Source organism: Rosa chinensis, chromosome 2, assembly GCF_002994745.2.
Source record: "Rosa chinensis cultivar Old Blush chromosome 2, RchiOBHm-V2, whole genome shotgun sequence".
Lineage (NCBI taxonomy): Eukaryota > Viridiplantae > Streptophyta > Magnoliopsida > Rosales > Rosaceae > Rosa > Rosa chinensis.
The window spans coordinates 54,411,849-54,437,262 of record NC_037089.1 but is presented as its reverse complement, the minus strand read 5'-3'; the positions used below and the strand labels follow the sequence as shown (position 1 = coordinate 54,437,262).

At 36.8% G+C, this 25,414-nt stretch overlaps 2 protein-coding genes across 2 annotated transcripts; both read left to right on the top strand.

Annotated features, from left to right (window-relative positions):
• The first annotated feature begins 4,155 nt into the window (after window positions 1-4,155).
• On the top strand, window positions 4,156-9,265 carry LOC112184537 (probable potassium transporter 17). Its single transcript, XM_040515516.1, has 7 exons — window positions 4,156-4,277; window positions 6,106-6,340; window positions 6,442-6,687; window positions 6,782-6,832; window positions 6,921-7,234; window positions 7,324-7,693; window positions 8,124-9,265. Exons 1-7 carry the CDS (start codon window positions 4,221-4,223, stop codon window positions 9,056-9,058), a joined length of 2,208 nt encoding a protein of 735 aa, XP_040371450.1. The 5' UTR covers window positions 4,156-4,220; the 3' UTR covers window positions 9,059-9,265.
• A 10,108-nt stretch (window positions 9,266-19,373) lies between these two features.
• On the top strand, window positions 19,374-23,439 carry LOC112184536 (potassium transporter 5). Its single transcript, XM_024322801.1, has 8 exons — window positions 19,374-19,538; window positions 19,738-19,963; window positions 20,290-20,538; window positions 21,045-21,095; window positions 21,446-21,706; window positions 21,832-21,999; window positions 22,118-22,372; window positions 22,490-23,439. Exons 1-8 carry the CDS (start codon window positions 19,374-19,376, stop codon window positions 23,437-23,439), a joined length of 2,325 nt encoding a protein of 774 aa, XP_024178569.1.
• Window positions 23,440-25,414: the final 1,975 nt, after the last annotated feature.

Here is a 25,414-nt window from a genome sequence, read left to right as displayed (position 1 = left end):
TCTTAGTGCTTATTGTAATTTGGGGTTTAGCCAATATGTTCCCCCCTCCCATGTATTATTTGGTTTCATTAATGGTTAAAGCTTAAGGGGCAGTCGTACTGGCCCTATTTTCAAAAAAAAAAAAAAATTACTAGACAATGTATTTTGAGATTAATCTCGTTAAAGCCAAATTATTTTAATCTATATAGTAAAGAAGTCGATGGTAAAAATCCTCATCGGGTAGGGTACCCATCGGGTATTCAACCCTAACGGGGAGAAATTCGGGGGAATCAGGTAACGGGGATGGGGATCCCCACTATTCGAATTTTGAAATCGGGTACGGGGCGGGGATGGTATTTTGATCCCCATCCCCATACTCACCCAATAAATATTATCCGAAATATATATATATATATATATATATATATATCTTTATTAATTAAGCTAATTCTGTAGAGAATGGTTAAATTTTTGAAGTACCTGTAATGCCCATAGTTTATTAGTATGAAGAATAACAACATTTTCATCATGAGAGGGTGAAATTGATATTAGCCATAAAATTGAAAATAACTACCCACTATCCATTTATTATTATTATTTTTTTCAATCTTTATCTATTTTCATAAATTTTCAAAAATAAACTGCCAAATGGCACGCACATAGTGCGTGTCAAGAGGCTAGTATATAATAAATTATATATATATATATATATATATATTTATCTTTTGATATTTAAATAATATATGTAAGTTTCTCAAGATATATATATATATATATCTTTTGATATTATTTATAAATAAATATTTATGTAAACTTCATATTTTTATCAATATTTAAATTTTGTTAATAAATATGTTTAAAAAAAGTATGATTATTTTAATAAAAGATCTTTTTCAACATGTCAGTTTTCCTTGATTGAAATAAGAAACTTATTTTATTTTGATGTTTGATTTTAACTTCATATTTTACAATCCATAATTATTTGTATGAATTTTTATATAATAAATTAGTAATATTGTTAACGGGGATTGAGGTGGGTACAGGGACCTAATCCCCAATGGGGATGGGGGCGGGGAATCCCCAGTAATTTATTACGGGGATTGGGGTGGGTAAGGGAATGGGGAATGAAGTCGGGTATGAGGATCGTAACTTAATCCCCTTACCCTACCCTCCCCATTGCCATCCCTAAAAGAAGAGGATTTGTCAACCATAACATATTTATTTTACTTAAATACCGCTCATGTCCTTTCGCAAAAAGAAAAAAAAAGAAAAAAAAAACTGCTCATGTAACTTTATTTATTTATTTTTTGAGTAAAAGAGTGATAGTTTTTGTTGTTCTTAGCCAATATTGTTACAATCAAAGCTTAGAACATCTCTAAGCAGCTCAGGAACAACAACATTCCATTCTAAGCTTTTAACAGAGTCATAGGCTTCACTTGCAAGCCTGTGAGCAACTACATTTGCAGTTCTAGGTGCATGGGAAAGCGAGACCCAATTCCTGCTTTGAAGTCAAACTTGGATATCATCAATAATATTTTCGTGCTCCAGATTTTGATAAAACTTGAAGTTCTGAGACTGCAACAAGACAGTCAGTCTCTACAATACAGTTTGTAATCTGCCTTGTTTGAAGCAGCTGCAGACCTGCGTGCTTTAACAGCTAAAAGTTCAACCTGTTTGGCAGTGTTGACACAAAGTTCATATGGTAAGCAAAATCTGCAATGAAAGTACCATGAGCATCCCTGAGAACACCTCCAACTCCTCCCTCAGTTGATTAGGCGAAAAAACTCCATCTACATTGAGCTTTAGTTTACCAGCCACAGGAGGTAGCCACATCTGTTCTGTGCAATAGGTGACTTTGTATTACGACAGTGAGCGTGCTGGTAATCATGATACCATGCCATTGTACTACAAATAATATCCTGTGCAATTTGGGCTTGATTGGACCACAGTGGCATGCATTTCTATTTTTCCATATGCCCCAACTAATCATAAGCAGTTTTTGAGACACTTCAATATTTAGGGTCATTGCATGCTAAAGCATCCATTATTTAAAATTAAAGACTGGATAGACAAATGTTGTAAGATTGAAAAGAGCATCTGACATAATTTTTATTGCAAAAGAAGATTAGTTAAGACATTTGCTAAAAGATATGTGAATTTTAAAGAATAAGAAAAAGGAAGGGTGTGTGAATAGAGATTTAAGGTGTGTTAATAACAGCACTCCAAATTTAATGTAAGTACTGGAATCACAACCATATAACTTGTACGATTGTAGTGATGTGATCCCGTAGTTTTAAGAGGTCCTTAGTATGATTGTGTAATGTCGTTAAAGTTTAATGAATGAACACAGTTTCTCAAAAACTCATGTAATTTTGCAAAAAAAATTAGTTTTATCTATACCGACTTACTTTTTTGGAGTGCGTTTTGCTAGAAAAATGTGGCCAGTTTAATAATTAAGGAGACGAGCTTCATATAGCGTCCAACTACGTTGTAGTTTGGAGTTGAGGATAACTTTAGTCATTTTTTTTATGAACCTTGCCGAGATGAGAAAAATTTATTAAAAGAAGAAATTGCATCAAGACAGGAGGACAAAACCCTCGCCCCGCAAAAAAAAGCAACAAAAAACTAACAGAAACGAAAGTTAGGAGGCCCTAACCAGTCACGGTTACAAAAAGAGATGAAAAAATCAGGACGCAAGTCTCACCAAACAAAATCGGTAGCATTGGACCCATGATGCGCTAGCTCATCTGCAGCCTGATTACTTTCCCGAAAAATATGAGTAGCGAAATTGCATTTGAGCAATGCATAGCAAGCCAGTAGTCTTCTTTTAGATGTTTTGGTTATTTCTCTCTACAAATTGGTGGAGTTTATTCTCAATTGTTACAATGTGTTTCAGTTTGACTATTATATTATGAGCACCTCAATTGCGAGCATTGACAAGAAGCACAGCCAGTTTAACTAGGACGATGACACTCTACATTACAGCTATAAACTATTGTCTTATTTATTTCTTATTATTTCCAAGAAATGAGCTTCAATTTTGTAACCAAACATCCATTCAGACCATCTATGATTTGTTCTACCTGAGATTTTCAGATTAACCTTCCTAAGTTAAGCTAAGCTATTTTGAATTTTCAGGGTGCCTTTATTAACGACGGTAATCATCGTCTATGATCAAATGTACGTTGTATATATATAACTGGGGCTTTGCTTAACCGTCTGATTTTCAATTCTTCCTATATCACTGCTTCCACGTAGACCCTAAACCCAATTCTTTTTAATTCTTCGATTCACCAATTCCTGTACCCCGCGTGAGTACCAGTCAATCGAAGTCGCGCTTGAGCGTTACCCCCACATACATGTCTGAATCACCAGGAAACCGATTGTGGAAGAAGAATGCACACCCTGGCGTTAGATAAACACAACTTTTGCGAAACCAAAATTTCCCGCTTTTGGTATTAGTCCCTGAACAAAGTTCAGACCTCACCAATCACCACAGGTGGTCAAGTTGGTAAGAGCCTCTAAGTGTGGAACCCCCACACCCGGGTTCGAATCCCTCCGACGCTTATTGGAGTTAAATCCCAATATATTCTTGGTGGCTAGGAAGCGTTCTGACAAGATCTCCCGAGCATGGATTGGGCCTAGAAAGCCTTTGAGGATACTGTGTGATTGACAAATAAAAAAAAATTAAAAAAATTCTCTCTCTCTCAACCTCTGTTTTCACCTTTCATGAGCGCAACATCTGTTCCGGTCAACATTTATTACTTATCTGTCTTGAAGGACCTAAATGGGTTTTCGGAAAGCTTGCTGCAACATGTGTGCGCTAAGGATTCAGAATGGGGGAGTTATTGTTTCCAGGTTTTCACATTGCTTTTGTTAATGGTAGAAGATGACGGGTTGTTCCGCTCTAAAATGTTGCCAGAAATTAGCAGAAGCGTGCTTTACTTGCTTTCTATCATTTTTCCAGTTTGGTGTAGCCTGGTTAAATTCTAGGTTCATGACAAAACAGTGAAAGAGTTTGTGATAGAGTTAATACATGGCCCCATTCCTTTATGTTATTTTTTTTTTGGCAATGGTGTGCCAATGACTCAATTATATCAAGGGGCCCCTACATTTAGTGTTCTTCATGCTGTTGTGAATATAGGTCATGAGAGTAGTTCCTTCGAAACATTAGTTCCGAGCCTGTTGTAGTTGTATGGTAGGATTTTGGTTTGGTACTTTTTGCTAGTACATCTCTTCAAATGGCCCTGCTGTATTGCTGCCTGAATAGCCTGATGCTCCATGATTGTTATGCACGGGTAACTGCTATTTAGATTTCTGGAATTTCTTTGCACAAATTAATCTGAAAAGAAAATATTAATTTATAATGTGTACGTATGTTCATCAGTTACTGTGTTAATCAATGTTGAAACACTTTGTCATTTACATTCCTTTGAGAATTTGATCTCTTTTTTTCTAAAGTTTGTTACGGCATCTTGGGTTAAACAGCTGGAGCAGTATTGTAGTAGTCAACGTACTAGTCCAAAGATACAGAACTTTGATAACATAGGAACAGCTTCCTAACAATGTTTTGGAGTTAGTAGAGAACCATAGGGTGGGACGGTGGGTTATACATGTGGGTACTAACAGAGAGTATAAACTGAGCAAGATTTTTTTTTAATTACTTTATTATTGAAATTTTGAACTGTTTTTGTTAACATAGTGGTGTGAAGATGATTCTGGGAACTTCGATCTTAAGAGTGAAGAGTATTTTAATTAAATTGTGGAGCACGTGGATCTGAAACTTTTGTACCGCTGTTAAATATATTTGTGAATCTGGACCTGCCTATAGATCTTCTTTTGAGTGTTTATTGCAGCGATCAAATATTCAAGAATGTCAAGATTTCACAGGCAGGGAATTAATAGTAAATCTGGACTTATTATTGCCTGGATTGCTCTAACGAAAATGATAACAGCATAAACTTTTCTCATTTTCTTCAAATGCATTACTGTATCAGCTTGATTTACCTTAAGTATTGTATACATATTTGATTTGTTAATGCTACAGTATTCTCTTGTACGTCAATTCTAGGTGCTTTGTGTTTGATAAGCTACACACTACCTACCAGGAAGCTTTACAGTATACACACATGTACATATGTGACAACAATTTTGTTGTTACTGTGGTAACTTGAGCCTATTTTTGTGTAATCTTGGTTTTATTAGAGATTTAGAGGTTATTACTCTACCTACAACAAATTCTTACAAGTTTGTGAACAAATTTGTTGTGAATTATGTAACTTGGTTCAATTCTATGCAAATAGTATAAAACACATTGGTATATTTGGTTCAAAATAATTGTAAGTTTGGTTCAATTATGTAAAATGAATATATGAAAAACATTCAAGTGTCATAGACAACTCCCGCTACTACCTAATATTATTTCAGCCCAAGTCCTAAGATACCATATTCTTTAGATAGTCTGGAACCTAACCTTCTGGAGTGGTTGCACCTGCTCAACTATATATCTCTCAGTTCTTATTTCTGATTAGAGCTTAATTAAAATATGTTGTATCTCTGGTTACTGGGGATTTGGTCACTATAACCTGATATTTTTGTAGTGGAAGATAAATATGCCTGTATATTTTTTTTTTTGCCAATAATCAACTGTAGTAAGAAAGAACTTCATTCAAGATTACTAATGAAAGGAATATTCCTCATAGAAATCCATAAGCTGTTAAACATGGCTTAGGTTGAACAAGCTATTTGATCTCAATGCTGCAGGAAATGTTGAGATTCTTGATTTTGGTTATGTGCATCATGCTAGAAGAAACAACTAGAAAAATCCAGCATCTCTATAGCAGTCTAAAACTCCTAGCTAGTTTGACTGAACAAACGATCTTATACCTATCTAACAGTATGCTTGTTGTTTATTTTCAAGTTCGAGTTTTGTTTAATAATGATATAAGAATCAATTTTTTATCAACTGAATTATTCAAGATTATTAGGCAGAGTTTAACTAATTAATTAAGTTGAAACTGCCTGTTTACTGCTTTCATTTTAATTGGTTTTACTAGGGGTTTAATTGTATATTTCAATAATCGATTTACGTTGTGTACTGTATTTCTTGTTCTTGATTATTCACAGTGGAAAGCTGCAGCTGGTAGATGGGCTGAGACACTACTAGTTGCGTACGAGACACTGGGAGTAGTGTTTGGGGGACTTGTGACATCGCCACTCTATGTTTACTCTTTTATACCACTCAAATCTCCCACTGTAGATGACTACTTGGGCATCTACAGCATCATGTTTTGGACCCTTACTCTCATTGGAGTCGTCAAATATGCCACCATTGCTCTTAGAGCGGATGATGATGGTGAAGGTAATTATGTAAAAACATTTCGTAATTTTTGACGTACATATATAGTGCATACAGTTTACTCGATCTCTGAAACTTTGACTACTTGTGGGATTTGATTGCAGGTGGAACTTTCTCCCTATATTCATTACTTTGCAGGAGTATGAATATCACTGAAACTCTTTCCTCGAGACCTTCAAATCCAAAGTCATCAAGTCTTCCACGCTCTATCTATGATGACACTCAAAATCAGACTAGCATGGTAAAAGTTTTCAAGGAAAGTATAGTTGCCAGAAGGTTATTGCTTTTTATTGCTATGTTGGGCATGTGCATGCTTATTGGAGATGGTATTCTCACTCCTGCAATATCTGGTAAGTTTTCCGTTTGTTCTTTCTATTATTACCGATGGCAAAGTAAATCATAAGAAATTTTATTTGACTTTCATAATTTTGTATCTTCATGCAGTTTGGTCTGCAATAGATGGAATAAGAGCACCTTTTCCATCTGTTAGTTCTTGTAAGTTTCTAGTTGTATCGTTTGAACTATATATGATCCATGTACTGAATATCGATCTCTTTTCTTCTGGTTAATTATGTTATTGCAGCTGTGGTGAAAGTGCTTTCTACAGCTGTGCTTGTCATTCTTTTCATGGTACAGAAATTTGGTACATCTCGAGTGAGCTTCATGTTTTCCCCGATTATGGGTGCATGGAGTTTGAGTATCATGCTTGTTGGAATATATAGCATCATTCGACACTACCCGAGCATATTTAAGGCTGTATTACCGCATTATATCTTCCGCTTCTTTTGGAGAAACGGCAAGGAAGGCTGGCTGACGCTTGGTGGCACCGTCCTTTGCATAACAGGCTCGGAGGCATTGTTTGCTGATCTTGGTCATTTCAACCGAAGCACTATTCAGGTGAACTAATTCCAAATCTCTCTCTCTCTCTCTCTCTCTCTCTCTCTCTCTCTCTCTGATCTAATGCATGCTTTTGTTTTACTGGACAGATAGCTTTCTTGTTTGCAATCTACCCTTGTCTAGTAGTGACATATGCGGGGCAGACAGCATACCTAATCAATAATCAAAATGATCATAATGCTGAGTTTTATAACTTCATACCAAGTGTAATCTACTGGCCCATGTTTGTTGTATCCACATTGGCTGCCATTGTTGCCAGCCAGTCTTTGATTTCAGCCGCGTTTTCTGTAATCAAGCAAGCTGTACAACTTGATTATTTCCCTCGAGTGAAGGTTGTGCGCACATCCCTGAGCAAAGAAGGAGAGGTTTACTCCCCTGAAGTCAACTACATTCTCATGATTCTCTCTGTTGCTGTCATACTTATATTTGGAGATGGAAAAGACATGGGGAACGCATATGGTATATCAAGTCGAAACCCTGCATCTCATAGATAGATTACACTTTGAAAGTGACTGACATGGTTCTCAATACATAGTTACATACTACTTACTAAAACTGTTTTTAACCCTGTTACATCTTATCACCCATGTATGAAGAAAATATGCATAAAAGGTTAGACTCACAGTTTTGTTCTGTCAGTGCTTGCAGTTTTCATCAAGGTCTAGAATGATTTTTTGCATTGTAAATTCTTTTTAGATCCAAATTAAAGTTCTCTATTAATTCAAACAATCATAGAAAATGGATAAAATTATGAACTATGGTATGTGGTTGTAATAGCCTGCACAATAAGTGAAACATTATTTGTTACAGTTGGAAAGTCGATTTTGCAGCTCTCTACAGAGACTTATTTCTTGTCTTATAATTTGTAATTGTTTCAACCTTGTTTCAGGTGTTGTTGTCAGTTTGGTCATGCTCATCACCACAATATTACTGACACTGGTAATGATCATAATATGGAGAACACCACCAGTGCTGGTGGCGCTTTACTTCTCTGTCTTCTTCGTAATTGAAGGTGTTTATGTGAGTGCAGTCTTCAACAAGATCGCTGAAGGTGGATGGATTCCTTTTGCCATATCCTTTATCCTTGCCTTCATTATGTTTGGTTGGTACTATGGGAGACAGAGAAAGGTAACATATGAATTGACTAATAAAATAACCTTGGACGGACTTGGAGTGCTACTATCTGATCCCAGTGTTCAAAGGGTTCCTGGATTCTGCTTCTTTTACACTAACATTCAAGATGGGCTCACTCCTGTTTTTGAACACTATGTTAAGACAATGAAATCCCTTCACCAGGTCACCGCGTTCACTACTCTTCGATATCGTTTGGTTCCTAAGGTTGCTCCTCATGAGAGGATTCTTTTCTGTAAAATTGGCCAGCAGAAAGGGGTTTATGGCTGCGTTATTCAATATGGCTACGCAGATCTCCTAAACCTTGAAGGAGATGATTTTGTTAGTCATGTTACAAATAGTTTGAGGGCACACATACAGGACAGCTCAGCTGGCCGTTTGCCATCTGATCCTGCAGAGATTCAACAAAAGTTATCTAATTTGGATGCTGCACAGATTCAACAAGAGCTATCTAATTTGGATGATCCTGCAGAGATTCAACAAGAGTTGTCTAATTTGGAAGAAGCAATCAGTGCCGGAATTGTTCATGTTCGAGGAAAGACGAGGTTTCATATTGGCAAGAGTTGTGGCTGGTTTGATAAGATTATGCTAGCATTTTATGAAGTTCTGCACAGTAATTGTAGGTCTGCTCTTCCTGCCCTCGGGGTGCCTCTGCCTCAGTGTATTGAGGTTGGAATGCTTTATGAGGCTTGAAAGGATGACTTGAGATGAAACAAACTAATCCGTAATTGTTCAAGGGATGCACAAGTAGAATATTGATGTAAGATATAGACTAGCTTTATTATGTTAATGTAAGATTTAGACCAAGTTATTATAGATATCACTTCGTTGATGACTTATTGAGGAAGTGACCCGTGACGGACCAGAAATTTCAGTTGAGGGGGCTAAATTTCCCTTGTATTGCCAATTAAGTTTTTCTCCAAGCTCATTTTTATTTTGGGATTTTGTCCATTTACCTCATTTCTAGGGATTTTTTTCCCACTTACCCCATTACGTTTTTTTTAATTCTCTCTTACCCAATACACTCTAAGAGAGTCTTCCCTAATACTCCATTAAGATTTTTTTTTGTTTTTAATTTTTTTTTAATACTATTTTACCCTCACCCCTTTGTTACTTAGAGAGAGAGAGAAAATAGAAGAGAGAGAAACCATGGGAGACTTCGCCGGAGCCCGTCACCGACCGCTAGAATCCGGTCGCCGGATTCCGGTCACCTACTACTGCCCACCGGAATTTGCTGAAAATCTCACTGTAAAGTTTTTGTGCCCCCAATAGACATCTATTGCCCCCTAGTAGATGGGCAATAAACCTCTATTGCCCCCCAATAGACGTCTATTGCCCCCTAATAGACGTCTATTACCCTCCAATAGACGACTATCAGCCATGTATTGCCCCCCAATAGACGACTATCAACTATGTATTGCCCCCCAATAGAAGCATATTGCCCCCTAATAGGACTTTCAGTTGCCAGAATGGGAACTAATCTCCCTAAATTTAGACAAATAAAACTTTGATTACAGAAAAAAAACAAGGAGATTACATCAATTCAAAACGTCTATTGCCCCCCAATAGAACTTTCGATAGCCAGAATGAGAACTAATCTTCCTAAAATTAGATAAATAAAACTTTGATTAAGCAAAAAAATGAGTAGATTACATTAATTCAAATGTCTATTGCTCCCCAATAGACGTCTATTGGGGAGCAATAGAATATTATTTTTCATGTTTTCTTTCCTTTCGGGCCTTCTGTTGCAAAACAGAAGTAGCACCATTTTGATTTGCCCCCAATACAACTTTTTTTTCTTTTTCTTTTTCCTTTCCTTCTTGGATTTCTTCCCACAGTTTACAAAAAAAAAAAAAAAGATTTGGGCACCCAGAGAATGCTCTGGGCACCCAAGACCAGAGCACCCTCAGGTGACAAACCTGCCGGCGTCGGACTTGGTAGGCTACTGCTCGATGAGAACATCGCCGGCGACTCTGAAGGAGTTTCAGACGAAGGAATGCTCAAGGAAGATGCTTTGGGTACCCAATCATCTTTCTTCTCTGCCACAACCTGCGTCGAGCACTGGAGGATAATCGACGTTGATGATGTCAGTCGATTCGAGGCGGCGCCGTTTTCGATCTTTGGCTGTCGAAGGCGAAACCATCTGAAACCGGAATCGGAATCTTCCGGTGAGAGATGTTGTGCTTCTGCCCGTGTTTCGACAACAACCACTAGTCCACCACCAGACTTCCGACGACGTGGACCGGTCCTGCTCATCTCCTCGACCTAAATCCTGTTTCGACGCCGCGCCGGAGTTAGAGATCAGAGAGAGAGAAAGACCGGAGGTGGAGATCGGGGAAAGAAACAGAAGAGAGAGAGAGATCTGAGGCAGAGATCGGGGAAGAGAGAGGAGAGGAGGGAGAGGCATAAAATGTAATTCAATAATTAGATTGAGGGCAGAATAGTCATTTCTCTTTAAATTGGGTTAGTGGGAATAAAAATCTGTTGCTGGGGTAAGTGGGATAATTTTTGCTCATTTTGGGGCTTTTGGTCAAGGACCCTTTTATTTTATTATTATTATGTGCATGTATTGATAAAGTAATCTGAGGTTCACATCCAAAACTAATTGGCAATGGATGGAGTGGCCCAAACCCTTATACCCCTACACGTGTGGCGAATTTTCAAGCCATACACGTGGACAACTTTGGGTGACATGGAGCCCGTGTGGCCGCGAGGCATGCACACAACCCGCTTTGATACCATGATAAAGTAATCTGGGGTTCACATCTAAAACCAATTTGCAATGGATTGAGTGGCTCAAACCCTTATAAATCCATAAGTAAGGTCCCATTTTTCCAATGTGGGATGTATATATTCTCAACATGTATAATACAAATAAGGCTCTAAAATAGCCATGCAAAATCTGATGAGATGGTGGAAACTAAAGAAAGAGGAGCCAAAAATAGCCATAGCAAAAAGAATGATGTTGAGTCACTACTTCGATATTTTAAGAGTCATCAATTTGACTGAAAATTTACAGAAGTGATCTACTCATATAGACCTAAGAACGAAACGGTCAAGATCCAATATGTGTAAGAGTCATCAATAAATGATTCCCTAAAATGGCCAAAAAAATTAAATCCCTCATTAGAAGAGCACTATATATATGTGTGTGTGTGTGTGTGGTGTTATTGACACACCTCTTTTCTCTAGTTTTTTATGACAAAGAAAAGAGGGAAAAAGATTTCTGAAGACAAACAAAGAAGGAGGTAGGCAAATAAGCGTTTAAGGTTTAGGAATAATTGACTTGTCAAATAGAAAAAAGAAATAAAATTGCAAGGGAGAGTAGTTAGGGTAATTTCTATAGAAAATTACACACAAGTGATCTTTTGAAACTTTAATTAGTCATAAGGCCACCTTACATTTTTTGTCTTCATAAAGCCACCTAATGCTTCAATTTTTTCCCCACTTAACAAATTTGCTCTTCCACCTTATCAAAACGAGCTGAAATAATAGGCACCATTTTGCTCCACACACACACACTCTTTCTCTCTCTCTCCCCCCCTTCACAAACCCACACTACGCCATTGCAGACCTCAGACCTCACAAGCTTGCCGGCAAAACACCTGATCATCGACGGCAAGCAGTTCGAGCCTAATCTGAAACATTTGGTTCTCCACACTTCGGATCTTGGATCACAGGTGCAGTGAATTGAGCTCGAATTGAGGTCGGGTGATCCGTTGTTACGGTTAACGGCGAGAACGAGGTCTGTTGTACTCGTGGTCGAATGCCATCGAGTCCAAAGCTTAGCACAATCGCAGTCGAGAAGCTTCAGCGAGCTGAGGTGGTGGATCAGGATGATGACCTTCGACGACCAGAAGCCTGGAACCTCTGGTCTCCACTCTGTAACTTGATTAAGTGAATTCTGGCACCATTATCCTTGATCTCGTATTAACAAATCATCAGATTAGTCATGCTGTGATTGAAATTGTTTCAGTTTGATATCTATTTGATCAAATGATTATCACTGGTTGCCTATGTAATGTTATAGATACATTGTGGTTTTCTAATTGTATTAGATCATAATTGTTGGACAGAATGAGAATTGATGAAGTTTCTGTTAAGAAAGATTATCGTTTTGTTCTGGTATAGATGGATGAATGTGATGATTACTTTATCAAGTTCTTGGGTTGTGTTTGTTTGAAGTTGAAGTCATAGTAATTTGATTCATAGTAACAAATCATCAGATCGTAGTTTTTGTTGTTGGTAAGAGTAGTTTTAGTAGTTGGTGAGAGTAGATTTTGTTATTTGTGAGAGCAGCTTTCTGATGTTGGTGATAATAGCTTTTGTTGTTGGTGAGCGTAGCTTTATTCTTGGTAAGGTGATAATAGCTTTTGTTGTTGGTGAGCGTAGCTTTATTCTTGGTAAGAGTATTTTTTGTTGTTGATGAGAGTAACTTTTAGTGTTAATAACAGTAGCTTCTCTTACCTCGTCGAAACTCTCACCGGAGTAGCTTTTGTTGTTGGTAAGAGTATCTTTTGTGGTTGGTGAGAGTAGCTTATACTGTTGATGACAGATTTTTCTTACCTCACCAGAAATTTCACTGGAGTAGCTTTTGTTGTTGGTGACAGTATATTTTATTATCTCGTCGGAGGCTGTCGAAAATCTCAGGAGTAGCTTTTGTTGCCGGTGATAGTAGCTTTTACGACCTCTCTGGAGGTCGCCGGAAATCTCACAAGAGTAGCTTTTGTTGCTAGTGACAGTAGCTTTTGTGACATTGTCGGAGGTTGCCGAAAATCTAATCGGAGTAGTTTTTGTTGCTAGCCACAATAGCTTTTGGTGTTAGTGACAGTAGCTTTTGTGGTCGCCGGAAGTTGGCCGGAGTTCTCTGGAGGTCGGTTGGAGACCCGTTGGAGTTGGCCAGAGACCAGCCGGAGTTGACCGAAGACCTCGCCGGAGGAGAGAGAGAATGATTGTTAACTTTTTACTATTGTGGCATTTATGTAAATATGTTGGTTTTTATATCCAAAATATAACACCTTTTTTAATCTAATGATCTTATGAGGGAAAAAAAAACTAGTTGGTAGCCTTATGGCTTAAAAAACATTCAAAGATGCACTTATATGTAATTAGCCCTAATTTCTAAAAAGAAATTAAATTAAAGTAAGCAGAAAAGTAGAACAGGTGTGTGAATAGAGAAAATAAGTGTATAAATAACACTATCCTATATAAAAAAGATGAACATGAATGACTCAGGTTGGACAGATTCGGTTCGTACATTGATTTAAACTAGTTCAATGCCTTAACGATCATCAATTTGGCTGAAAATTTGCAGATTTGATCGCTACATTAGGACAAAAAAATTGAACAGTCGAGATGCCGAAATGCGATTAAAAAATGGGTTCCACAAGAAATCCTTTAAAATGGCTAAAAAATAATCTTTTAGTGAAAGGGCCATATATATATATATATAATATTTTAGTATGGATGACATGAGTTATAATTTTTATTTTTTAAATACCAGATTACTAAGATGGATTGATTTAACATAAATTATTTCACTTAATTATCTAATTTTGACAATGTTTTTCAATTAACTTCTGTATTTTATTGGAGGCCTATGGGGAATTCGGAGTGACCTCGATTGTGAAACCTAGGGTTTCGATTACTGGCGGCGGTGATCTCACAGTCCCCAGACCAGGTGGTGACTGGACAGCGACGGCAAGGGCAAGGAGCGGTGGCGTTGCAGTCCTTCAGATTCTTCGGCAGAGTTGTTTTCAGATCGGTGTTTCGAAGAGAAAGCTTGAGACGGCGAGCGCTCTAATCTGCGGCGATTAAGGGTGTAGATCGGGGGCAGGAGAGGTTCATCTCAGCAGTGGGGGTTACATTTCGCGTAAGGGCTCTGTGCTTCGGGGCGGCGTTTTGTGCGGTGATCCAAGGGTAACTGACCTCGACGCCGGGGCTTGATCTTCATTGTCCAGGTCGGGGTGATCTACTTACCTAACAACGGTGATGGTGAAGCAACGCGATCGGGGCTCCCTCAACGGTTGATAGCAGGTCCATCTGGGAGAGTGGTGGATGGAGGTGAGCTTTGGCCATGGGCCTAGTCTGGCTGGGCTAGCCCAACCTCTTTTTCACCTTTCTCTGTTAGTTTGGGCCTGTTATGGAAGTTTAGGGAGTGGCAAAGCCCAATTTTATTTTTTGCTTTGAATAAGTGTTCTTACCTTGTCTAACCATGGTCGTAGCCGTGTACTGGTTGATGAGTCAAAGCTTGTCAAGTTAGTGGCACTGATTTTGGGTTGGATAGGTACTGTAGGGGTTCTTTTAAGAGTTAATTCGATTCAAGTCCTTTTTGTTATATAAAAATTAAATCTAGTCCACGCATATTTTCTTGTTAATTGCGGTCCATTTGTTTTTTTAGTTTTTTTAATAGTCCAATTTGCCCTTAGAACCAAATAAGGTAAATAAATTCAAATTCACTAATTAGATCACAATTTTAGCTCAATTTTAAATTTTAAATTCAAATTCTAAAATTTACAATTCATCAATAAATAATTTTCAGACAAAGAACACTAAATGCATTCATATAAACTCAATATACCTAAGATGTAGGTCTAATACTTATATACCTACATTATAGGATGAAAAACATTAGAACAAAAATTCAAACATTATTGCTTCATTTGTATCTATATAGTAGGTATTTAAAGTTGTATCATAGAGATTTAATCTACCTAAACATACGAAGCAGGAAAAAAAAAACATAAAATATATTCCCAATCTAATCAAAAGGTACAAATATGTATATATAGAACGAGAAGTTTTAAATACACACTCATAATTACTCAATACACATTCCTTACTCAATACACCTACTATTTAATTTTTCATTCTAATATTTTACTAAATACACAACCCAAATTACCTAAAATATCCTTAAACTAAAAAACCATGAAATACACTATTATTTAACTGCATTAAGGCTACTAATTAATTTGATTACTATATATAATTGACCGTATTACATTTTTTTTTAATAGAAGTTGATTGATATTCAAGAAATCAACAACTATGGCCTACAAACTGACATAAGAATACCGGCAAGAAAATCCGGTAAAACCTATCTAAGCTAATGCGCGCAAACTAATTAAAAACATTGGGAAACTCACATTTAAGCAAACCTATCCAAGAGAAACAAAGCTTCGCCTCCTATGGAAAAATCATTCAACTAGCCCTCACTTGCTAGGCACGCAATTGTGGTACAAGCGAGAGACTAGAAATGTCATAGAAGACCCATAGAAACTTAATCACCCTTGTACAAGCTTAGAATCCATTTTGAACAATTAAACAATAGCTAACTCCTTCCCATTTGAGATGGAGTTTAAATCCTCACCTATAATATTACCTTCTTTTTCCTTATTTACCGGATTTCACTTAGCTCGGCGCCTAGGAGGACGACCCTTCTTCTTTGGACCTGACCCCACAGAAATCGGAACCTCCACCAACTTACCCAATTGAAATTCCCGAGGAATGATCGCCAAACTAGGCTTAAATGGCTTCTTGCGTACACCCAATTTGGTGTGAGAAAAAAACCCAGCATCCTGCCTAAAACCCGATCCAGTAAAACTCAGCCCAACAGAAATAGGCCCAGGAGCAACCAACCCATCAGTTCCAGCAGCCAAACCTAGCCCATGCCCAGTCAAATCCTCGGTCAACCCTACTAGGTTTCCCGCCGATTTTTTCGGAGTCATCGTTGAACCTTCTGCAGCAGCCCCTGACGCCGTTCCAGCCAATACCCCCTTCGACCCAACAACTTCCGGCCTCCCCTCAGACAGCCCAGAGGACATCACAGACCTGACGTTTGCTGGCACAGAGACTGGAGACCTCGACGCTGAACCCAGCACCGCCTGACTCGTCTGCTCTGGGCCCGACACCACCAATGGCAGTGTCTCCATTTCCAGTTTTCAATCACAAAGTCCACAACCATGACCGAACAAGCCACATGCCGAACAGAGGCCATGAAATTTTTCATATTGAAGCTCCACCAACACCGAGACCGCCGACGAAAATTCACAGATCCTTTGCGCCCGGATCCTCCGCCGGACGTCCTGCACCACACGAATCCGCTAAACCGAATCCTTCCTCAGCACCGCCCCTTGATCAATCCGAACGAATCCTCCGAGTGCTTTGCCGATCAAGGCTAAAGCTTTCTCATTGCGCATAGCAATGCATAATCCTTTCACCACCACCCAAACCTCAAGGAGGTGCAGCGGCGCCACCTCAAGGGCAGAGATGCCATCGTAGTCGGCTAACAACAACATTGAATTATTATAGAACCATGGGCCCACAGCAAGAATCCGATTCTTCACCTCCCTTTCCTTGAATTGGAAGACGAAGACATCATCTTCCTCCTGCCGAATCAACACTCTCTCCTTCAAACCCCAAACATTAGAGATCGCCGCCGAGAATGACAGGATCACCACCACCTTCTTCGATAGAAGCCGACCACAGAGATAAAAAAACAAGTCATGGATAGCATCCTCTCCTCCATCAAGGCTCACAATGGCCTCCTCTGACAGTGTAGAAGGAGCCATCGCTCTCCGCCATCAAGTCGCAAATCTCGATCAATTGAAAGGCTAGGGCAGAGAAACCCTAGCAGAGCAAAGCTGACTATAAGTTGCATTGACCGTATTAATTACTTCTGTTAGTTATTGGGAAATCCATACATATTCATTATTGTTCCCTTCAAATAGATGCTTAGAAATAAGTTTTGTATTATTTGAGTTCTCATTCACCAAACACGGAAACAGCCTATTGATCAAGTATAAAATTTTGAGTCTAACATTCAATCAAAACTGTATTAGCAGTTTCTCCACAATGACAAAACTAAGAAGTTGTCATTGGATGGTCAAACAAATTAAAAATTACAAAGTTTTATGCCTAAACTTTTAGGAGAAAAAATGAACTAAAAAGTGGGAGTAAAGTGATATGTTTTAAAAACATTTAATGTCATTGATTTTGAAATTCTAAATTATAAGGTCTCTCGTTCCAATTAATTACAATTTATTTAAGGAAAATTTAAATTAGATAGTTTCTAACTTTATTCTTGTTTTAAATGAGGATGCCATTTATAGAAGTTCATTGTGTCTATAATTATAGAATAATAAAAGGGAGATATGATTATTATTATTTTTCTTCTGATACATAGATATCTATTTTGGTCATTTAATCTACCTATAAAATTTGATTTGAAATATAAAATAATAGGGATGTGTATTAAGTAGTTTGGGGTGTGTATTTAAAATTTCTCATATAGAACTTATCTATACTATTATTAAGAGAAGAGGTTTTGTTAGCCAAAACTAAAAAATTTGACAGAAATGACCCTGAAACATTAAAAAACTTTGAGAATTAATTAAATCACAAGGGCAATTATGATAATTACAAATTATATTTTTATTAAATAAATAAATAAAAAAAATCCCACAATCCACTTTTGTCTCCCGCTAACCTCTCTACAATAACTGTTTTAATCCATTATCTTTTTTTCTTTCTGAAATTTTTTTTTTTAAAAAAACACTTGCACATGCAGAGCATGTGTAGAGGAAAACTAGTACCTAATTATTAAAAGATAAAATGTATGAAAGAGAAAATGTGAGATAATGAGAGACCTTAGATATAGAGATATAGAGAAACTTGATTTTTTTTTTAAACTTGTGAAATAAAAATGTCTAATCAAATTCTAGGACAAATCTTACCTATAACACCATAATCGATTCTATATTAAAGGTAAGCAAAAACTTCTTACCAAATCTATAATAAAGGTAGCTGCGAATTGAAGATGTCATGTTAGTAAGACATAAAAATGATCTAAGAAGAAGCCACAAAAAAAAAATACTAATGTGAAAGAAAAAGCTAGAAATAAACAGAGAAATGAGAAGTATGTGTTGGAAATAGGATATGCATGGAACAAGAAGAAATAGGATATGCATGGAACAAGAAGAGGGAAAAAAACGATGATTCGGTAGAAAAAAGGAGGAGGAGGAGGAAGAAGAAGAAAAAGAAGAAGAAGAAGAAGAAGACAATGTGTGATAGGCAAGATCAAGGAAGAATAATTTCTTAATATATATAGATTCATCTTTTGAATTCAATCAAGAAACTAATAATATAAATTAAAGTCAACACATTAAATTTGCTAATTTTATATTAACAAGATTGCAATAATTTAGGATTCCCATTAATATATTGGCTTTTACTGTTTATTGTGCAAAATATATTAAATAAGGGTATGTTAGGAATGAAAAATTTAGGTGTTGAGTCAGCAAGATAAAAAAAGAAATATATCCAATATGGCAGCTGAGATAGGACTGCGATTAATAAAAAAATTCATCCGGACTGCATCTAATATGGGCTGTGAGTTTTGGACTTAGATCTAATTAACTATTTTTTTAATTTGTGCATTTTCTTTTTTTGGTTTGTTTTGTTTTTGTTATTAGTCGTTTTGATTTATGCAGTCTAATTGGCTGCTTTGTGCATTTAGGTATTGTGCTTGATTTTGTACTATGAGTGGTTCTTGTAACCCTCTAACTTAATGCAGTGACATCGTAATATATTAGAACCTGATTTCATTTCCCTAAGAAAATTATCTAATTTTGACATAACATGTATATATGACTTAATGCAATGCCTACGTTATTGTACGCGTACATGACCACTATAAATGTTTTATCTAGGATAAGAAACAACCGTCATTATTTAGCTGGACGCTGAATGATATATCAATCAGATTGATCGCGCTGATTAATTACGAATCCAAGTTGATAATATTTCTTTCTCGTTTTTTCTTATTAATTAATTCCATTCCAAGTTGATAACATTCATTTCTCCTATTTCCTTAATTCACGCGTTCGTACCTGTAAACATCACCGCCCTTCCTTCCATATATATCCTCTGATTATTTCAACCTCATCTCTCACAAGTACGTAGACAAGGCACTGCTACTACTGTATTTCAGGGATCAAAGGTAGATATGGCTACAGATGTAATACTGCAAAACACTGTGGAAGAGGAGGAAAGCCAGCATGGGGATCAAGTCTCTGAACAGCTCAAAGAGAATCAACTAGTTTCAAGCCAAAAGTTTCAAAGATTTGACTCCTTGGACATCGAGTCTGGCGCTGATCACAGGCACTCCAAGGTCTCAAACAAATATTTCTGATTTTCTCATCATCTTATATATTACAAACCTGCATAATAATCATTTGTTTTGTATACACTTGCATTTTGTTCGTTAGCTATTAATATTTGTGCCAGTTTGTCTCATGTAAATCCAACGTCATCAATGTAAATCTTTTACAAATTCACATTTTAAATCTTCTACAATGTGCATTTTACAGGAAATGACGTGGTCCGTAATACTGACCCTGGCATTTCAGAGCATTGGAGTTGTATATGGAGATCTTGGTACTTCACCACTTTATGTGTTCTCGAGCACCTTCCCCAATGGAATCAAAGATAAAGATGACATCTTGGGTGTTCTTTCTTTGATTCTTTATACAGTCACATTAATCCCCTTGATTAAGTATGTTCTCATCGTCCTACAAGCAAATGATAACGGCGATGGTAACTTCTCCTGCATCTATTTAATTAAGCTGTTGATTATTTGTGTGCAGTAAGAAGGATACTTTCATAGATAGCTTGTAATGTAGTACAAAATATTTACCTTGTTTATTTTGGATTTGGGTTCAAAATGAGTGTTTTTATTTAATATAACAATTAGAGTATCTAATTAGATCTTCAAAATCCCTCCTCTATTGCATTAGACAATCATACAAAACACGTACTTCATTGTTGAGGGAAAATAATTTTTAATAAAAAAAAACATATATCGCAAATCATTTAGCTTAACAAATCAAGAATCCAATCCCAATTATCAATCCATTTTGTAGGAGGGACATTTGCACTGTACTCTCTCTTATGTCGACACGCAAAGATTAGTTTGATTCCGAGCCAGCAAGAAGAGGATTCCAATGTTTCAAATTTCAAACTTGAAGTTCCTAGCAGACGTCTAAAAATGGCATCAACTCTTAAATCTGCACTGGAGAACAGTCACTTTGCCAAAGTCTTCTTACTCTTTGCCACAATGCTTGGCACTTCCATGGTCATTGGCGATGGTGTCCTCACTCCTTGCATCTCAGGTTCATAAATTGTGACCTCCAATGTGCTTAATATTGATTATGAAATCCAGAACTTATTAAATTGTTGAGATTTGAAACTGTACACATTGAGTAGACGCTAATAGTTTTACCTATGGATGCTATGTACATCATGGTTTTGGTACGTAAGATACCTGCAAGAACTTAATCTTTATATAGGTTTTATGTACCAGCATAAAAAATTGCAGAAGAAGATAATATGTATTGATCAAGAACTAAAAAGAAAACATTGTTGAACTAATTAAGTATATAGACCTGTGCTTACAATTTCGGTATAAGGATTGAATATATTTGGAACAATTGCCCGCTATATAATATGTGAGCAACTTTCTGTAACTAAAGAGGTGGATGTACTCTTCATATTAAACTTAGATCTATGTTTAAATATGAACTTAATTAAAGAATATTCAAGTTCCATCTCTTATTCTCAAAATGTTTCAATATAATTGTCTTTGTTTTAACAACTTTTGTAATCAAATGAGGAACAGTTCTATCAGCTGTGGTTGGCATCAAGGGAGCTACGTCTGCAATGACAGAAGGTACCATAAGTACTAATTTCTTGAAGGAATTATTCAACTAAAAAGTTACTGCGCTAAGAATTCCGCTACACACACACACAATTGAGGAATATAATTTCTTGAACTGAACAATTCTCAACTAGAAAGTTATTACTAAGAATTTAGCTTAATATATTGGAGGAATATAAGCTTCAAGTGGAAAAATGCATATATCTACGTATCTCTCGAGCGTTCAGATGCTTCACCTTTGGTTTTTTTCTTAGTTCAGAACTAAGGGATCCTTACAATTAATCATATATGCAGATTGAATGATTTTCACTTCTTTTTTTCCGTTGACAAAATTTTAATTGAATCTTTTTCAAAGTATGCAGATATGATTGTGTGGATATCGGTAGCCATCTTGATAGTCCTTTTCATCATCCAAAGATTTGGAACTGACAAAGTGGGCTACAGTTTTGCTCCAATACTTTGTATTTGGTTTCTATTCATTGGTGTGATCGGCATGTACAATTTCATCAAATTTGATCCAATGGTTATCAAAGCCATAAATCCACGATACATAGTGGATTACTTCATACGGAACAAGAAAGAAGCTTGGATCTCCCTTGGTGGCGTTATTCTATGCATAACAGGTTCAAATTTTACTTTCCGTTCATATCACGGAATATTAAGTTAATACAATGTTGAAGATATTAGAAAATTAATGAAAAATAAAACTTTAACTGTTACTTTCACACAAAAAAAAAAAAATATGCAGGAGCTGAAGCTCTGTTTGCTGATGTTGGCCACTTCACTGTTCGATCCATACAAATTAGTACATGCACGATTGTTTACCCATCTGTAGTGTTGGCTTACATTGGGCAAGCCTCTTTTCTTCGCAAGCATGCCGATCTTGTTGCTGATACCTTCTTCAAGTCTATACCAAGTAAACTACATATTTTTATACTTTAATTAATCTATGCACATATTGCCTTAATTTCATATTTTCTTTTTGTATGTCTAAACTCTAAACCATGAAATTGTCATGTATAATTGTGCTGCAGGACCTATATATTGGCCTATGTTTGTTGTTGCTGTATTAGCATCAATAATAGCAAGTCAATCCCTGATTTCTGCGACCTTTTCCATAATTCAACAATCTCTGTCATTAGGGTGTTTCCCTCGTGTGAAAGTCGTGCACACATCATCCAAGTATGAAGGACAAGTTTATATTCCGGAGGTCAACTTCATTCTTATGTTGGCCTGTGTAGGGGTCACCTTGGCTTTTAGGACCACTACAAAGATTGGAAATGCACTAGGTAAGCCAGAATTTGTATCCTCGACCATTGAGTTTTGGGATTTTATCCTTCTTAAATTCAAAAGTGATTTAAAAGGTTGAAGTTAAAACTAATGATGGATTAATTATTTACATACAGGTATAGCAGTGGTGTTTGTAATGACACTAACTTCATCATTCCTCGTGCTAATTATGATAATGATATGGAAAACCCACATACTTCTCATTATCTCATATGTTCTTATTATTGGAAGTATGGAGCTTCTGTATTTAAGTTCAGTCCTTTACAAGTTTGACCAAGGGGGATATCTTCCAGTCGCCTTTGCCACTCTAATGATGGCTATAATGTTTGTTTGGAATGATGTTTATCGAAGAAAGTACTACTATGAGGTTGAACAGAAAATATCTCCTCAAAAGTTCAAGCAAATTGCTGATGATAGAAAATTTTGTCATATCCCTGGCCTCGCCATATTCTACTCGGAACTTGTTCATGGCATCCCACCCATTTTCAATCACTACTTAGCCAACGTGCCTGCATTGCACTCAGTCCTTGTTTTTGTCTCCATCAGACACTTACCCATAAGCAAGGTTCCGATGGAAGAGCGTCTCCTCTTCCGCCGAGTAGAGCCCAAGGAGCTTAATGTATTTCGATGTGTTGCGAGGTACGGGTATACAGATCTCTACAATGTGCAAGAACCCTTTGAAGAATTGTTGGTAAAAAAGTTGAAAGAGTTCTTGAAAGATGGTTGTTTCATACCCCAACAAACAAGTAATAATGGAGAGGTGTTTGAAAAGCAAGAAGAATTAAATGATGGATTGGTTGACAACGAGAATGAATTTGTTGACATACAACAAGAACTGATGGAGGCTGAGGTTCAACTTGAAGCAATAGATAAAGCATGGAGTTCAGGGGTTATTCACCTCATTGGTGAAAATGAAGTCATAGCTGCCAAAGGATCTGGTATAGCCAAAAGAATTTTGATTGATTATGCTTACAATTTTTTGAAGAGCAATTTGAGGCAGAGAGGCGAATTGTTTGAAATTCCTCGCAAGCGCATGCTAAAAGTGGGTATGACCTATGAACTTTAGGATAGAAACTAGTTAGAAAGGCCCACGCACGTGATGCTGCGGGTCTTTTAGTTGTGATAATAATTGGTGTATTGTTGCAAAAATACTGAATGAGAAAACAAAGAAGAATAGCAAAAAAGCTTTTATGCACATTGATAAGTAGATGCAAAATGTCTTCTGGTTTGGTTGATTGTTTTTCAGGGGCCATTAGCATTACAAAAAACATAGAGAATGGTCCTGACAACCGCTGCTTATATGTACACTGCATGACATTATTTTTCAAGGACAGTTAGCATTACAAAAAACATAGAGAAGGTCCTTATCACAAAAAGTTACACTACATGACAAAAAGCATAAGAAAAAGGGTTGCAGAGCAGAAGTGGCTAGGTAAGGTCTTCCGTGTCAGATTGAACCAATGTATTTGTGTTGGTCTGATATGATGGTGTTGCTTCATCTTCAAAGTTGTCAGTGAAATATACGGAGCACTGTCAAGGTTATATATAAAAGATTGGGTCATTAACTAAGGAATGGCTAAATTGAATGGATAGAGTAAATAAAACGCAAAAAGTCAGGCTCATTCTGGTGTAGTAGATATCAATTGAATGCAACCGTCATCGCTTTTGGAGGAGGAAGATTTTGTTCCTTCTCGATATCACATGATGATAGCAGAAAGATTTCGACACTTAATAAAATTGCTATAATGAAATTGTTAAACAATTGATAATTCATTTTCTTCACCTTCTAGATTCAAAGAATTGGTAATATTTTCAGAGGTGGTTTGCGATTATAGATAGATAAACAGACAAAGCAATATTGTAAAACACCATGGAGGAGGAGAAGGAAAGCCAGCATGGGGAAGTGTCAGATGACCTACAGCTCAAAGCGAAGAAACTTTCAGGCCAAGATTTGCAAAGATCCGACTCCGTTTACATCCAGGCTTGCAATATCATTGATGGCCATAACCGCTTTATGTGAGAATTAATATGGACTTATCAATGTCCACTATAGAACACAACAAGTTAGCTACCTTATTTGCAGAATACGTAATTAGACAATGCTTTAATTATTCAAGTCTGTGACCTCTTTATGTATAATCAGTACTGAATACGGTATATATTGTTGATCAATGTTTTAAAAAGCGTGCCTGAGACTTCAAAGGCGCAAGGTGTCTAAGAAATTGAGTGTGTTTTGCTTTCGAGGCGTAGAGGCGGCGAAGGCACTGTTCAAGGCGGAGAAAGCGTAGAAAACGCGTTGGGAGGCGTTAAAGGCGGACGCTCCAGATTTTTTTTTTTACAACACCAAAACGACATAGTTTTGGTGTTTTGTGGATTAAAACTCCTTATGTTCACGAGCTGAAGTCATTTTTAGTTTCCTTCAGCCTTCTCCATCAAAACTCAATCTCCTTCCCTCTCAAATCCCAATTCCGAAAGCAGCAATTTGATAAAATGATCAAGAGTCCATTGGTTTTCTAAAGGATTTCGCTGTAAAGGAGGCTGTTTGCAGAATTGGAGAAAGAAATTTTCTTACTTTCAGAGTTGTAGTTCGATTTCAAGAGTTTAGGTATGAGCATTTATGGTCTTGAATTCGATTTCTATGGTCTGAATCTTTGAACTAGTTTCGAATTAAGGTCTATATTCACTTGAGTTTGAATTGATGTTTTGTAGTTCTGTTTCAATTGAAGTTTATCTGATTTTGATTCTTCGTATATTTGAGTTTGAAATGATGTTGTGTTCCAATCGAAGTTTATCGCTTGACTCAGGTTTATTTTGAAAATTCTTAGCATTCAATACTTTTTTCAATAAGAGTGGTGTTCATAGGTGCATCTAAGGATTAACCCCAAAAGACAATTCTTTTTTTAATATGCTTATCTTTGTTTAACTTATGAGGTGAGGCTTGAAAGTGGAATTACATCTGGAAGGTTCATATTTAGGAGGCTTGGATGCTGTGAGGTTTGTTTCTGTGAGGCTTTCTTCAATAAGAGTGGTGTTGACAGTTC